At 33.5% G+C, this 18,633-nt stretch overlaps 1 protein-coding gene across 2 annotated transcripts in view; it reads right to left on the reverse strand.

Moving 5' to 3' along the window:
• The window catches only part of LOC149791709 (kinesin-like protein KIF28), a 76,693-nt gene extending 58,989 nt beyond the window's left edge, over positions 1 to 17,704 (reverse strand). For both annotated transcript variants that reach the window (XM_089970217.1, XM_089970218.1), the window contains exons 1-5: positions 17,503 to 17,704; positions 16,849 to 16,981; positions 13,256 to 13,335; positions 11,823 to 11,937; positions 7,869 to 7,980 (exon numbers count right to left, since the gene is read on the reverse strand). In XM_089970217.1, the coding sequence (XP_089826343.1) occupies positions 7,869 to 7,980; positions 11,823 to 11,937; positions 13,256 to 13,335; positions 16,849 to 16,981; positions 17,503 to 17,667 (605 nt within the window). In that variant the 5' untranslated portion in view covers positions 17,668 to 17,704. The remainder of the gene's footprint in view (positions 1 to 7,868; positions 7,981 to 11,822; positions 11,938 to 13,255; positions 13,336 to 16,848; positions 16,982 to 17,502) is intronic.
• Positions 17,705 to 18,633: the final 929 nt, after the last annotated feature.

Raw genomic sequence — 18,633 nt, forward strand, 5'->3', positions numbered from 1 at the left:
ATTCAATCTTCAAGTACCATTTTAAACCATTATTTCATAATGTTTGATACAGCTATACAAGTTTCACAGATAAAATGCACATATAAATATGCCAGTTCTCATCTTCACAACAAATCTTTTCTCATGCACTAAATTTTGTTTCTTCAAATTGTTAGAACATATTGCCCTGTAAATCAAAGAAAATAAATTTCCAAATTTAATCAAATTCAAAATGTTGAGTTGTTTTTACTCACATTACTCTGTATTTCTTACATTTTAGTCATTTATGGGAATAAGTCCTAGTGGCACAGTGATCTACATTAAAAAACATCAGGTAATTACAGGTAAATTCTGCATACTTCACAACAATATTTTGTTTTCTTTTTACTCTTTCTCTGACAACTTTTGTACACTCCATGAGAGACATTGTGCTCTATGAAAAGAATGTTACATTTATGTACCCAAATGTTCTGTTTTATTCTGTTCCCTTCACACACACACACACACACACACACACCTCCAACTGACCACAAGTATGAATGAGATAAGGACATGTTAATGGAGTTGACTGACCTATTGGAACTATCAATTCCTAAACTAGGGTTGACTGACCTATTGGAACTATCAAATGCTAAGTAGGTGTGATTGACCTGTTGAAATTTTCAATTCCTAAGTGGGGGTTGACTGACCTGTTGGAAGAATCAATTGTTGAGTGGGACGATTGGCATGTTGGAGTTACCAATTGTTAAGTGTGGCTGATTCACGTTTTGGAACTATCAAATTTCTTACATTTATTTATCTTACCTAGATTCATCTGTTGCACATGAGAGACAGACCAAGACATTTTAAAACAACCCATATATAATGAATATGAGATCACATGCACAGGTGTTGTCACACCATAATGTTTATGAAAACAAATTCATGGTCACCAGTGTCATGGGCGAGTAATCCAAACTTTACAAGCTTCTGGACCTTATCAAATTTTGGCAAAGTTCTGAAAATCAAACTGTTAAACTGCTAAGTTATTGCTTTAGTGACAGTTAAGTTAAATATTTGCACCTCCATGTGTATCATATCAACAATGTAACACAGGTTCTCCTATCAGTCATAAATATTTATAATGTATAGATTCTGATGTACTCATCTGAAGTTATATGGCTAAAATACATGGTGAAATTCCCCAAAAATGGCACATAAAAGTGTACCCTGTTATATAAGTGTGACCAGCTCATACTAATGTATATTACAAGCAAACCTATTTAAATACATCACATGACATATACTAAAGTTTTGATTGGCTCACTACTGTGATGTATTTTAGGACAATATGCATTTTCCCCTGACAATCAGAAGCCATGGTTTGCATACGGTACTAAAAGGGTATCATTAGATCAGCATAAGACAGCAACAATGGCGTAACCTTGGGCAAGGCACTTTACTCCAACAACCTTGGCACTAAATAACCTACCATACTTATGTTGCTGTGCTACAGCAGTCATCAACATTTTTCCCTTAAATATGACAATTCAAGTGTAAATTATGGAGAATGCCATACACTAACTCTATCTGACATCATGTGATGTACTAAACTGATTATCATATGACATCATGTGATGTACTAATTTTATTATCATATGACATCATGCGATGTACTAAATTTATTATTGCCTTTTCTGCTGAGAACTATCCTCCTATAGTGTCTTTTAGTGAAGTAAACTAAAGGAAACTATAAAAAAACATTTCCCTTGGGAGAAGACAATAACAGAATAATATAGTAATCAAAAACAAACTCATATAAATCTTGGTTACATATGATGATATAAATCCATATTATGTATTTTCTCTCTTCACTTATTTTAAAATGAAATCAAATAAGTAGCAATAAGTGAACTCATATTAAGCCAGGTAAAGTATCACATGCTGATATATTTGTTATAGGAGGGTTTGTTATTATTCAAGTGTTTTAAACAGAGGACTGCACCATATTCTGATATTTGAAAAACAAATTTAAGCCGGAAGTGGCTTCATTAAGTACAAATCTCTTTCGAAGCACATATGATACAACTACAACGAATTCCATCAAGAATAAAAAGTTTGTAAGACTCACTCCACTTTTTTTGTCTGATTAATTTTTCTTGTTTGCATTCCTTTCTTTTACTTTTCTTATCATTTATTTCCAATGATCATAAGCATGAGTACTGCAGGTTGTTATAACTTGTATATGTGTATTAAACAATATGCCAGGTATCTATGACACAGGAACATTTTGCCAAATTTCATTGTTGAGGGTATGATTTGATTTGCACCACTTAATCAGCACATTTGAGAATAATGAGTAATATTTATTGGGTAGTTACGATCTGGGAAAATTAGGTTTTGTGGGTTTAATGCCATTTTTCAGCACATGATAGGTTATACTTGGCAACCAGTATATTTGGTGGAGGAAGAACCTGGGAAAACCCTGGAAAAACTACCAACCTACTGGAAGCTACTGAAAAGCCTTCTCACATATATAGTTTGGCCAAGCCAAGACTCAAAGCCACGCAAACAGAGATCAGATGTCGATGATGTGTAAAGGTGAGTGTGAGTGCCTAATATACCACTTGGCCACCCCAGGCCCTTGGAAATTAAGGATGTTTTAATTTTCACAAATTTTTTCCATCACAGATCTGCCCCGTGGGACCCGGGATGTAATAGGTTTATTGGACCCTCCTGTATATCATGAAAGGTGACTATTAGAAACAAACATTTTGCCATGCACTGCAGAGGATGATGTTCCAGCTTAGGTTTTGGATTGTTTTTAAGTGCAGTTTATTATACATGTGAACCTACTAACAGAGAGGATAATTCTCCCAGTATTACCAATACCAGTTCCTGTCCCTCCTGTCAAGGTCAAATGAAATCATCTTCACATGAAAATGTTTATGTGATCACTGAACTCTACATTTCCAAATTTTTAAATGCCAGGAAATCATCAACTATTCATCAAGCACATGGTCCTATCCTAAAATAATTATTATCCTTTACTGTTGGACCAAAAAACTATAGGAATCATAAACCCTGTAAAACTATACCACTCCTAGCTGAACCAGGTTAAGTCAATGATTTTATTTGCACTACACTTATATGGTACTTCAAACTTGTGTTAAATATGGGACCAGACCAAACAGATCACTTTTGAGTAGTAATCAATAATAAACAAGAGCACAGGGAATGAAAACAAAAACTATTGTATAACAAATAAGGGGGTCCAGTAGACTTGTCCTATTTTTTATTCAGCACAAAGAAATTTACCCACATGATCTATGCTTTGTATCGATGGTAAGGTAAATAACATTTTGCCATTTGTTTTAATTATGACTGATCCCTCTACCAAGCTTGATGGGGTTTTGATAAACTATCACATCACAGATATTCTAATGACCCTCAGACCAGTCTTAAATCATCCAGCTTGGTGACATTGTTTACCTTCCTACAATATGAACCCACATTTTGGGGTCTGTCAGACTGTCAGACAAGAGCCTGGTCAGTAACCTGCTGTATGCTCTTTGTTCTGCACAGTACATATGATTTCAAATCATTATAAATTTATTATTTCTTTTTTTTAAAAAGTTTACACTCAGAAGTTACACTTGAAATCCTATGTCAAATCAGCATGAATTCTTTAGAAGAAAATTGTTGTCTGTAAAGAAAAAATATGTTACAGTATTTTTTTTAATACAGGGCCAGACGTCCTGCCTAATCAATTTGTTGAAAGGAAGAGGGCAGGCTTATTATCAGACAAAACTATCCCTGCTAAATATTCTCAACATTGTGTTAAGTTGGGGAGTGGTCTTCTCCTCATATATGGGCTTAACATTAGATAAATATACATTACCATCTATATCCATGTATAAGTCAATTTTAACTGCAAACAACATGGACTTTGATCTGCCATTGCATAATGCACCCACAAACAAGAGTATATATGTTGTTTGTTCTCCTGAATACACCTAACAAACTGCACATACCCAGATCTGCCAGCACATTATGTAATGGTAGATCTAGGTCTGTGCAGATTCAGTTAAATATGATCTATAAGTGAGTAAAGACAGTAAGTGAGGCATTATCCATTTTTGTGAATGAAAGATTATTGGGTCTTTCTGTTACAACAAAGGGCAATAAGATGAAAACTAGTATCTATTAGTGGTTACACAGTGTTACAAACATGGTAAGCATGTGGAAATTGGTCCAACAAACTGAAAAGTAATATACGAAATCCTTACTAAGATTTAATATACCATAAATACTCAGTTATGAGTTGAGTCAAAAATGCATACAACATTGATCCTGATCTGCAATCACATAATGTGCATGCAGATCAGGGTCTATGTTGTTTGTTCTACTCATTACCTCTTACAAACAGCACAGAACCATCTGCCGGCGCATAATATGATGGCAGATCTGGGTCTGTGCTGTTTGCAGCTGGACTCATCTTATATACAGTAAGAAGGCCTGAAACACTTTTTTTAATCACAATTTCACCTGCAGAACAAAAGACCATAATTTTACAACAGCTTCTTGAAATTTTCATTTCAAGAAAAAGTTTCACCCCTTGTCAGATGAGTAGAAGAGCCGATTTTTCAAACCACTTTAAGTCGTGTCATAAAATTATTGCTTTGATTATATATACTGTCATGTTCAGAATGGAATTAATTATTTGCATATGGCTGGAGAAAAATACAAGTATTGTTCACTCAAAACTTGTTTTAATATCTGTGGATTTTCAGGCTGCAAGGGCCCAAAAGGAGGTCCACAAATGTACTACATTTGAGGTCAGTCTTTTAAATTACTTTGATTTCTAGATTTTTGTTTTCAGTGAACAAGGTTTGTTGTTTTCTCTCTATAATCATAACATAAATTACTAGCTATTCTGAATATCAGTGTCTGGCTAACCAAAACAGGACCTATCTGCAAATTTATGCTGAGACACAAGGACAAAACCTGAGATAACTGTGAGATAAAATATTCAACATTGGATGGTTTATTGAGTCTACCTCTACATAAGGCTAACCCCTTTAAGTGACAACCAAAATGATTTAAAAGCGACTGGTGTGCATTTTACCAAAAAAAATGGGGAAGATACATCCCTTGTCTTTTTTACATTTAAAGTATGATGGTTACATCAAGTTATGTAGCACTCGCTCATCAGAAACTATCCATGGCAGCCCTCAAGTATACTGCCTTATATCAAGACTGTTGTATAATGAAATATTCTTAGTATGGTACCTATGTAGCAACTTTATTTTGAGGGTACTTATAACAGATGCATTCTAAGGGGTATCAAATTTGAAGGTACCAGTGTCTGTGTGTGTGCATGTGTGTGTGTGCATGTGCATGGACACGTGTGTGTGTTTGTGTGTGAGAGAGAGGGAAGGGGGGAGAGAAAGGAAGGAAGAGAGAAGTAATGAGAACCAAAATTGCAAACAAGTTAAAAGAAGCCTTACATTTTACACATTTACTAACATTTACTAGTCCTATATAAAACATGAAACAGGAATACAGCATTGATTCAAGTTACATGGGAATGTGTAAAATCAGTATAGCATTAGTATGAAGTATATACTTTTAGTATCAGTATGGAACCATCTCACAATTATGCACAAATATTTGGTGACTTCCTGGACATAACTTTTTACTTAATAGCATTTGGAAGGATATGATCACTCTCACAGTAGCTGCTCTGATTTATATCACATGATCTGTCCTAATTCATATCACTATCACATGATCTGCACTAATATATATTGCTATCACATGATCTGACCTGACTTATATCACTACCCCACAATCTGCCCTTATTTATATCACTATCACATGATCTGCCCTAATTTATATCACTACTACATGATCTGTCCTAATTCATATCACTATCACATGATCTACACTAATTTATATTGATATCACATGATCTGCCCTGATTTATATCACTATCCCACAATCTGCCCTTATTTATATCACTATCACATGATCTGCCTTAATTTGTATCACTACCACATGATCTGAAAGTCAAATATCAAATTTGGTGTCTGACTACCAAAAATTCTTTGTATTGTTAATTCAACAATGAAAGGAAATATCAGATTTATTTAGTGAATAAAATTAGTCTTTAATTGTTCTATAGCATGCAATGAATAAGAGTTTAACATTTACTCATACTATTGTTCTGCATAACTAATTAAAGGCAAACAAATACAGCAAACAAGCTTACCGCATCCGCAGCAAGTCACCAATACATGACATCAATTATACGGCATTACCATTTACATTTCTGAGTGTACAGATATTACCTCTTTCTTATATTTTATGGATTTGAAAGAATGAAATAATTATATTTTTACATATGCAGAATGAGTTTGTCGAATTTTGGTTCAATGTCAATTCTGGGAGCACATATACATTACAAATAAACTAATTTTGATAAGAAATTTTGGTGCCATCTTTAGGGCTGTGCCTAAATTAGAATAATTATGGTAAATAATGAAATGGGATCCATGATCATATCCTCTTTATATCAGGAAATGCATTATAATGAAGGGTACAATAGTGAGGGAGTGATATATGGCTGCTTTGCATGGCAAGTGCCATCTTATGTGATGGAATATTGTATATTTCCGATCCAAAAACTGTGTCAAATCCCTATGGTTCTATATATGATTGCAAACATAAAGAGCTACGATGGCACATTTACAATTATACTATGGCCCATCTAAATTTATACTGTATTCATTAGTCGGCATACATTATGCAGCGAAACCACCCAAAACCAAAACCCTTTGGACCTAAATTAATTTTCGGTTTTGAGATATTTTCAGTTTACTGTGGGTTTCACAATGTGACAAAATGTCTTTTAATAAGTACCCATGTGACTTGAAAGAGAGAAAAAAAAATGTAATTATGGGAGGACATATTTGTAGGAGTGCACAAATTAAGATTTGTCTTTTTAACATTTAATGAAAAATTAGCTGAACAATGTATGTTCCATCCAAAAATCACATCTGGTCATGTGAATAAGTAGAAATACACCCCATTTCTCAAGAAACAATGAAGGAATGAGATACCTCTATAACTTTACTACAGGTCCATTTGAATTATAAATAATAATCCAGAATGTCTAAACGCTACATTTAATTCATATAGATCCCATGCCAAATTCTTCTCATTTCTTTAATGTAGCTTTTGGCACAGATTCATATTCTTGGATCAGACTAATTTTATCCTAAGGACAGTTCAATTCTACAATGCTTAGATGGTCATTCTAACAATTTGACATGCGAGTAAAGACAAATGACACTCATTGCAAATTAAATATATGTATGTCATTATTTTTCACCTTGGAAAATCCTTAGAACCTGACTTTTACAATCCTGTTTTGTTAGTCTATTTCTGACAAGCATCAGAAGTGAGGCCGCCTTTTTCGTTAATATACTCAGGTATTTAAATCCAAAAAAACAAACAAAAGCTGTTCTATGTATCATTTACACAAACAAATATCATCAATCACAATTGGATAATAAGAATCAATATTAACAATTTTTCTTAAATGGCTTATTTACAAGCATTTAGTTATTAATAATTTACCTTAAAAGCTGCATGCCAGGTATTGTTGTAGCCTAGTAATTCCTTAGGACATTTTTCTCACTAATAAGCTGACCATAAATAATCTAGTCCAGTGTGTTTCTGGAATTTAGCAGCTCAAATACAATTCCAAGTTTGATGTGAGTTTCGGTTTCATGGGTTATTTTTAGTGCAAAATTCAAATATGGAATGAATTTTTTTTAAAATTCTAACTGTCCAGTCTTGAGAGGTTTCACTGTATATGAATAAATCTAAGATATTTCACTAACCTGCTAGTGGCATTCATGTTGGTGGCAGCCACAGTTCGGTTTCTTGTTCCCTCATCCATCTTCTTCTCGATTTCGGAATAATTTGCCACTGGTACAATGATCAGTCCATCAGCTATAAATAAGAACTTGTAAGTATTAACAGTCTCTTCAAGTTTTATTTACATTTGTTCATAAAGAGAAAAGATAAAAAATGAATTCTCATTAGATCCCTTCCTATTGTCTGCTCTAATGAAGACAGAGATAACCAGACGGCCATTTTAATGTTCGACCCAGGCATAGTAAAGCATCTAGTGTAACCCTTGCCCAACTTTTCATCTTTCCTTTAATCTGTCCGTCCATATGTATGTACATCCATCACACTTTAGTTACACTATGAGTTTCTGTCAGTTTTCAGCCACTGTGGTGTGGCGTCAACGGCCTATTAACACATCTTCAGCTCAAACTACTTCATGTACTTGAAGCATAAGTTTCTACTTGGACCTCTTTTTGTTGTACAAAATAGGAAGAAGATCTGGTCCATTGGGCTTCAATTTCTAAACTGTTGCTGATTTTAAATGACTTTGCTTTCCAAGTCAAAGAAATGGTGTGAAAATTATGATACATTTATTCTGTTTATCCTGGGACAGGTAGGTATATACAGTCAACTTCATTGGTTGTTGCTGTTTTGGGTTTAATGCCATTTCTTAGTGTAAGATAGGCTTTACATGGCAGCTTTTATAACTAGTGGAGGAAGACTCTGGAAAACCCTATTAAGAACCACCAAAGTTATTGGCAAGCTTTCTCAAATACAGACATTGGTCAAGTCCAAGACTCGAACCCAAATGGACAGAGGTCAGATGGCAGTTATCAGTGAAGGTAAGCACTTGAGACCACTTGGCCACACAGGGCCACCAACTTGATCAGATAACTATAAATGAATCCACTGGTTCAAAATCTCAACAAGAATATTACCTTTCAAAAATAATTTTTTTCTGTACCCAGGGTCAAAATTGTGAATAAAATCAAAATCATCCTTTCCAATGGTAATAAAATGAATGGTCACATGACTATATTACACTGTGTGCTCCACTCCCACTAAGAGTTACATTTGTTTATTTTCTTATTACAGTACAACATAACTATAATGAACCTCAAGGGAACTCAATATCATTTTGCATACCTATTATAGTATATAGTATTCTCTCACCATAACACCCATCAAAATAATATGATTCTTTAGCTAATTGTGTTACCCTCATTAAATAAGGTCATTATTATTATTATTATTATTATTATTATCATTATTATTATTATTATTATTATTATTATTATTATTATTATTATTATTATAAGGAAGGTATGGTTATAGACCCCATTTCATTATATAGTAGTAAAATAATATCTTTAATGCACTTCATTATAACAAAGTCTCACCTATAAGGCTATATTCTCTATGGGTCCCATGAACAGCATTATAATGAGAGTACCATATATAGTATACATACATGGGTACCATATATACTTGCTGTAAAGTCAAGTCCAACTGCAAACAATATAGATCCTGATCTGTCATAATGCACTGACAGATCATGGTCTATGCTATTTTATTCAACCAATTACTTCTAACAAAATACATAGAAACAGATCTGCTGGCACATTATGCAATGGCAGATTTTGGTCTGTGCAGTTTGCAGTTGAGCTCTACTTATAAACGAGTAAATATGGTATGTAAATTCACTATTTACTTCATTATAACACAGTCTCACCTATAAGGTTGTATACTGACTCTCATGAGAAGCATTATTCAGTACTGGACAACACAGGTTCATTGGCTATATGAACTCACTATATGCTAACCTTAAAGTCGCTGCATCAATATTTGTACTAATTGTGTTTAAATGAATACAAGAAGTTGACTATGGCGATCATATCATACCCCACCCTCTAGCTTTTGATATAATAGTGTTGTACACATCATTATATAGACACATACCAAGTAACCTAACCATGTGTGAAACTGCTCTTGAGAATATGACCACATAAAAAAAAAATAGAATTTGAGGCTAATCTAGGGTGTGGACATATGAACGGATGGTGGTCAGTTCAATGTGGATTGTATGGCTGTATAGCACCAAAAAAGAGATTATATGATAAAAATGTATGTATCAAAAAGGTTTAATACAATGAGTGACAAAAGTACCCAAAAAACACAATGATGAGATGGTGAAAAAGTATGGATACCAGTCAACGGGGGATGTAAATCATGTTTATAAAGGGTAATAAGACAAAATAAGATAAATTACATGTGATTAACAGTACACTTTTCGATTAAAAATATTCAAAGGAAATAAGGTTGCACATGAGTTATATCTGAGAATAAATGTTAACTTTCTTCTAGAAATTTAAAGAACTAATCACATTGAACATATCAGAAAGTTTCTTCATGTGCTGAACATTATAGTAATATTCTCATGTAGTTTGGACGTATCACTGGAAATACATAAGAGATTTTGGATGGAAATACTGCATGATCTTGGGATTGCAATATATTCATCCAACAAAATGAGTTCATATTTTCCCATACAAATGCAGTAACCTTTTTTATTATATGCTCATTTTTTTTCTACCTAAGGCTTAAATATGTAAACAAAAATACTCTGCACGAAACAAAGTAACTGAATGTATGTCATATTCCGAACTAAATACACAAGTGCAGATTCATCATTACACAACAACAACATTATTAATGCACACATAACTCTGCCCAAATAAATTTAAACTTAGTTGCACACTAGCAATAACTTTCAAAGGAAAATGTTATTTTGGTCTACTTAAAATTGAAATTTGGAGTCATATTGTGAATGAACATGCATTGCAACAACTTTTCCATTTGATCTGGAATGAATAGATTTTGGTATTTTTGTCATTTCTACGAAATTTCGTGATTATGGACTGGATTTATCTGTGCCAATTCTACATGAAGTGCATCATATTTCAGTGGCGATGGAGCAGCATGTTGACATCTGCAAGTGTGTTTCTGTTTTGTCACTGAATGCTTGAAATCATAATGTGGGAAAAATATGAAGTCTTTCAATTGCAATTATCAAAAAGACGCTATGGAATATATTATTTCATTCTGAGTGCAGTAAGGAGGATGTATTTGCACTTGGAATATAGTAAAAATTATAGTACAATTTTGAAATGTATAATCAAGCTTTAGAACCCATGATATGGCTCACATAATTCGGATTTGCAGAACTAAGAAAGTACATTTTGAGGAAATTTAGGATGTAAAACTGTAAGTATATTTTTTGCCATTCTTATTACCAGCTAAAGAAGACAGTTTATGCCTTGTCACTTGCATGTTATTTGTAGGGATTCAGCAATTTTATGAAATCTGACGTCTATCACCCACCTAAATACGAAACAATGTATTAAAAAAGTTAATGCAGAATGTAGCAAAGCAATTGGGATGTGGCAGTCCATGAAACATCTGCTTTAGTTCATTCAGAAACAAATTTAATCATCCAAAACGTAAAGTGCCTACTACGTCAGTGTACATGATTTGTTTACAAATCAAAAGTGCTGGTGTCTGCATCCATTGTTTGTTTACAATAGAAAATAGTTCCTTTAAGAGTATAATATGAAGTGCATGCAAGTGCAATATTGTAAAATACTGAACAATTCTGACAATGTAAAGTTAAAGGAGAAAAATAATGAGCATATAATAATATTGCTTATTCAATAAATATCACAGTCATGAGGATACAATTTAGCACAATTCAAGAACGTCCTTTTATTTATGCTTACAACAATACCGTTACACAACATGTACTGGTACACTGGCAATGCAGACACTGCAAAAACACTATAATGCAAAGAATGACGACTTTGCCGATATTTCCTGATAATAATAATTAATTTTGATTTTTGTGATATAGTATATATTAAACAAAATAATACATCTTTTCTTACCATAGAATCCAGTTTTTGGATGCTGTCTGACCGCAAGACCCCCTTTACCTTTGGGGTGTGGATCCAACAAATCTCGAACAGCCTCATTGTAGATCTCGAGCATACTGAACGTCACCTACAAAATATGCGAAATACAATTCCACCTTATTAAATTAAAGATCAACAAAGCTTTTAGATGGAAAACCTGCCATAAGTTGCTCCAGACATAGGGTAAAATAATCAAAAATAATCATGAAAGCTTAATGTATATACTGCATTAACAAGTATACGCTTTATAAAAGAGTAAGCATCACTACAGTAGGTAGGGTGACAGGACATTTGTTTCAAAAATGTTTATTTTATTTCAAAAAGAGGTTTACCTTGCTTTAAATTACAGGCGTTCTCTTTTTTCCTTGAAAAAATGTACAATTTTAACTGGAAAATGGGTCTTGACTGAACTCCACCAATCAAACCTAACTATGCACCACTCCAATATGCAAATTATCACTAGCATTTTACACTTTTCATGGCATAAAAGGCTTATACACATGAATTAAAAAAACAAAAATTCAAAATGTTCATGTACTGATATTTAATATTTTCAGTCAATTCAGCTACTGCATCTAACTGGCTGAACTTACAGCTGTCATAAAGTCCTGCCTAATTTCTTTGACCAAACTTGTTCCTTTGATAACAGTGGGTATAACCAGAAGTTAGATCGAAACAAAAATGTATTTTTTTATATTAACATTAAATAAATTGTCTTCAAAACAAAACTAAACTACTTTAAAGCAAATATTCATAAGTTTGATCCAGAATGTTACAGACATTGTTCTTTCTGTATATGACATTTATGATCAATAATTTGCATTATGCATGGGTTAAAAGCCTTGTTTTAAGGATCTGAGGATGTTAATGATGGTTTTATTGTCACAAATTGAGTTTAACCTGGGAAGGAACAAGGAAATTCACCAAACTTTGTACACAGGTTGCTGCAAAAAATTATTTAGGGACCCTCTTCTGGTCTCCTGGGGAGCCATGATAGCTAAGCTGGTAGAACACTGGACTTGTAATTCATGGGCCGTGGGTTTAATACCTGCCCAGGCCATCCAGAGTCATCCACCCTTTTGCCTCAATTTCCTGGACATAATATAGTCAATAATGTGTTAAACGTGGATATAAAATACATTCATCAACCTCTTTGGTCCATGAAAGGGGACCAAAATTCTCTTCATTTGCCTATTTCACGTGATTTTTGCTTACTCATGCAAAGTTTTTGTCAGAAAGTTCATAAATGTGCAAAAACATGAAAAGAAGGCCACATTCTTTGGTTCTACTCAAAGTATCTGAATTTCCAATTTTTCCTGGCATCTGGAGACATTTTGCTTACAGGAAGGTTTAATAGATGAATGGACAGAGAGAGTGGTGGTGGGGAGATGTAATGTTGTCTTTACCTCAAATTCTTCAGTAGCTCCTCCTGCTTTCTTTTTCTCAATCTGTTGGAAGATATTGTCGCAGAACATTGGCACAATACCTGCAGAACAAACAAACTTATTAAAATAAGAAACCTTCTTTAGCATATGAATGTAGATGGTGTGAAGGGGCAATTTGTACATCCCTTTTCCAAACACTCTCTTCTTAAAATTAAACACTCTTCAAATAATACCAGACCTGTTTTCATAACTCTAGAACAAGCAAAGGGTTCTCTGCAACACTGTGCACAAGTTGTGAGCTGGGCTAAGATTTATCTGACCCTATATATTTGTGTATACCAGTAAGACATATACAACTGCAAATAGCACAGACCTAGATCTGCCACTTGATAATGCACTGAGTTTCTGGAATGTTAATTATTTGCAATAACTAAATTTAAATCCCCAAATGCCTGCAATGTAATCAGCCTGACAATCGATTTTGAGGACAAAATCATTATCTCTCTTGATGGAACCAGAATATAATGAAAATAACATCTGTGTTACAAAAAGAAAATATTTTTATCTCATACAATCTATCAAACCAGGTGAGACAAAAACAACCCTGGGGTTCAAATTCTAACATCAGATCAGCCAAAATCAACACTATAATATGTCCTCGGGCAGTGTACTTGACTCCAATTGCCTAGGCACTTAGAAACCTCCTCATGTTGTTGTGCTGTACAACACCTAACCAAACCAAATGTAACCAAACCAAGCTCTGTAATAACACATCCAAAAATGTCACATGCAATACCTGCTGCCAAAAAATGCAAGTCATAATATCTTCAGTGTCCAAGCCCTCATGAAATCATTCATTGCTTTCCTAGAATTTCGCAACAACTGACAAAATAATTCATCTCACTAATTTTGCAAATTATGTTAAAATGAGAAAAACATTGCATTTAGTGATTTAAGGGCAAATCTGAAAATCTGACTATTAAAATATGTGTTTCCATATCAATATATCAAACTTTATTAATATGTCAAAATTTATTAATATGTCAAAATTTATTAATATGTCAAAATTTATTAAGTAAATTCAACATATTATCCTCAAATCCTCATATACCAAACTGTCATCTCCAAAATCGAAAGCCTCTCTTTGACAACCCTACAACATATATCAATATGGAGATTCCTCTATATAACCCCCCTCTGAATATTACTGCCCCTCATAGAGCATTAGTATAGTCATGGATCCCATTAAATTGTTTGAATTCTGTTTTATTACTCTATTTAAATTGTTAAACCACATTGTCTTGCCTAAGAGAACTCATTTTAATTTGATCTCACATCATTAAATACTCCAGTTTTGTGTTTGTATGTACAAATATGAAATGGCCTTACGTGAGATTTAATTGTTATAAGGTGCCCTCACTTACAAGGCATGTCAGTTTTATTGCTCCCATGAACAGTGTTATATAGAGAATAAACTGTACTTTGAGCAACAATTTCTTTTCATGGCTGCAATATTCTAGGGAATTACACCAGAAATACATATTTTGAACTTATCAATATGACAGGGTGCTAAAGATTTGAGATGTCAGTATGCTACAGATCAAAGATATCAGTATGCAACAGATGTGATGTCAGTATGTTAGAGCTCTGAAATCAGTATGCTACAGATCTGTTATCAGTACTACAGATCTGAGATATCATATGCTACTGCTCTATCAGAATGCTACAGATCTAAAATATCAGCATGCTACAGATCTGATATCATTATGTCACAGATCTGATATCAGTATGTTGCCAATATGAAATATCAATATGCTACAGATCTAAGATATCAGTACTATAGATCTGAGATATCATATGCTACTGATCTATCAACATGCTAAAGATCTGATATCAATATGCTACAGATCTAAGATATCAGTATGCTACATATCTGTTATCAGTACTATAGATCTCAGATATCATATGCTACTGATATATCAGTGTGCTACAGATTTTAGATATCAATGTGTTACAGATTTGAGATATGTCACAAAGAATACTTCATCTTCAGTGGCCATCACAAGACCAGAAATAACATCAGAAACACCAATCAGTGACCACCAGAAACACCAGCAACAAAAGAAATACCATTGGAAATATCAGAGGCTAACAAAAATACAAGATTTAGGGACCATTTAACAGCACCAACAACAAAAAACTAGCTTTGGTGATCAATTTGCATGCATGTATTTGTACCTACTGGTATTTATCACACACCACCTGTTCATAACTATTATGATCAGGTGTGGCTGTATTGTAACTGATGCTGGAAGTTTTGGGGGGATTCAGTCAACTCCACATCCCTATGCATTTTCAAAATAACTGTACAGTTATTTCATTTAAAAACAATGTTGGCCTTTTTAGAGAAAAATGAACCATCCCTCCTCAAAGTTAACTCCTATCTAGAGAAAATCCTGGATACGCCATGGTTGTAAAAAAAATTCTTTACCTTTTCTTTAACATGTGATAGGGTAAAAATTAGAGTCAAAAACATCACAAAATCTTGATTCTACTGTTATCAGGCAATGACTGAAAACATCTGATTACTAATCAATCAAATCAATTAAAGCTGATTTCAAAACCTAATAAGGAAAATAACTGAGTAGGAAAATGATTATTATCTTTAATTGTTGTTATTTTTGACAGAAAGCAAATTTAATGAAAATAAGAACAGAATTCTGTTTTTTAACAAACAATGTCAATGTATGAGCCTTGCTCTGAAATATATAACAGTGAATGTCAAAACTGATTCTAAAATACATAGCCCATATGGTTAAAAACGTAAATTTATCTCAGGAAAAAGTTTTCAATATCAGCAATTAATTATAAGAAAACATTATTACATGTATTATGAATACAAAATGAGAGTGTTAAATGTTACATTGTTTTTAGATGAGTGTGGTAATATACCAGTAGATATTACAGTTTGACGGACATCTAATATTTAATGACAATCAAATGACTGTATTAAAAAGGAATAATCCATGTCAACTTCAAAAATTATATTTTTCAAAACAACATCTTTTTTAAATGGGCACCCAAGACCAAGGGTATAAATGTACTTCCCATCAGTGAACACACTCACTTGTAAGTCATCCAAATGCAAACAACACAGACCCTGATCTGCCATCACATAAGGGGGTGACAGATCTGGTTCTATGTTGCTTGTTCACATGATTACTCCAGGCATACTGACCAGGATCTGCTAGCACATTATGCGATGGCAGATCAGGATCTGTGTCATTTGCACTTTGACTGGACTTTTAAGCAAGTATATATGGTAATAAAACACTTATAGTTGAGAATTGACATTTGCCAGAATCATATTATTATTATTATTATTTTGTAGAATAGTGTGAGTTTATTTCATTTTTAAGGTTTTTCAAAACAAAGTACATTTTTTTGGTGTTTAAATTCATAGAATGGGGTAAAGGAACTGACTGTTTCCAAAGAAGGATAATTGTCCATGGAGTATATACATTGGTGGGTTTTTTAATTATCATAAAAATCATGAAGAATGTTGGCCCTAAAAAATTAGTGAATTTAAAGTATTGTACAAGATGCTGTGTTACCTTTGTTAACTCCATAGCCAACCATGGACCAGGACTTTCCCGATCCAGTTTGGCCATATGCAAAGAGTGTAGAATTGTAACCCTCCCAGGCATTCTTCAGAACACCAACTCCTAGCTCATCGTATACCTTTTTCTGGAAAGAAAATGAAAGGATTCTAAGTACAGTAAAAGTGAATTCTTCAGAAAATATTTTCTACAGATTTCGATGGATTTACTTTGGGAAACAAATTCAGTCGGAGTGTCTTAATGATGATAGATCGCATCTAAGTACATGATGACGTGATCATCTTTATCACTTACACGATTTATTAAATCGTCAATATGTAATTAGAAGGTTTAACTGACTAAGATTAATTAGTCCAACTAAATTTTACAACAGACTCTGAAATAGGGTAAAATTTAAATCTGTTTATATATGCATATCAAACTCAACATTTGTTCACATGAAGCAAAACTATTTCCAGCGGTTTCTAATGTAAAAATTTCTGCAATGTGACACTTCAAAAATTACGTACAATGCCCTAATGGTTAACAGAGACTGACGGTTAATAGGGTGACAGATAGTCGAAGTTCTACTGTACACTTCCATGCAAGATTTTAATTTAAACATAATCACTTAATAATGAGTTGATCATGTATACTTATTAATATTACCTGATCTGCAAATTTCTTCCCATTAGGATGTGACAAATCTGGAGAACAATAACCACTGCTCTCTTCTTTGCATCCATCATGTGACCAGTAGCTATAGTCAAATGTAAATTTCTTTGGCTGTTCCTTACTCGATGGATCTGTGATCGATGTTGTGGACCCTTGCATGTCAAGAATAAGCTGAGCATTTCTGTCCTTCTCTCTGCGGTTGTGGGAATCATTAAGGAATCTAATATGGCAAAAACTTTATTGTCTGGTCCTAAATACTGTAACAAAGTTACATATACAAGGGTGCATATATGCATGCATAATACACCATGTTAAGGCACTGTGCACCAAAGCCTATCAGCTAAAGTAAGGTCACTGGTAACATCTCTGACAATAAATAAATTTATTAACCTAAGATCTTGTTATAAGAATTATATTTCATATATTACATGGTTCGTGATCTCATTAAGTTTAAAATAAATAACTAAACTATATTTTACCCTTGTTTACAAACACTGTCATAGCAGTCACAAGAAGGTGCACATGAATACATGCCGGTAAGTAGTTCCTTACTGGTCTTATGAAGAATCAACATCTATTGGTATTAAAGTATGTCTGTGTCACATGATTTGATTTGAACAAATCTAAATGCTTCTTACAAAGGCTTTGCGAAACTGTATAATTATTAGCTACTGAAATGGGTAATAGAAAATAGCAGAGGTTTTTAGTACTGGATAAATTTTGGCCACTTAGATTACCAAAATAAATGCAAAAATCAGTTTTTACATATATCTTATATACTCACTCATAAACCAAGTCTAACTGCAAACTGCTCAGACAGACCCGGATCTGTCATTACATAATGTGCTGGCAGATTTGAAATTATGTACTTTGTTAGGAGTAATCAGTAGATCAAACAACAAAGATCCTGATCTGCCTGCACATTATGTGATCGCAGATCAGGATCAATGTCGCTTGCATTTGGACTAGACTTATATGGAGTATATATTGTATATAAATATCTACATGTAACTAAAACACTTCCACTATATATTAAGATCATGCCCAACTTTTTACTATTTGGCCAAGTAAGATTTAAGAAAAAACAAATCGTTGAAAGAATCCACCCTTTGCCCTCTTTTCGAC

This window comes from Sinohyriopsis cumingii, chromosome 9 (assembly GCF_028554795.1).
Source record: "Sinohyriopsis cumingii isolate HCF-2022 chromosome 9, ASM2855479v2, whole genome shotgun sequence".
Classification (NCBI taxonomy): Eukaryota; Metazoa; Mollusca; class Bivalvia; order Unionida; family Unionidae; genus Sinohyriopsis; species Sinohyriopsis cumingii.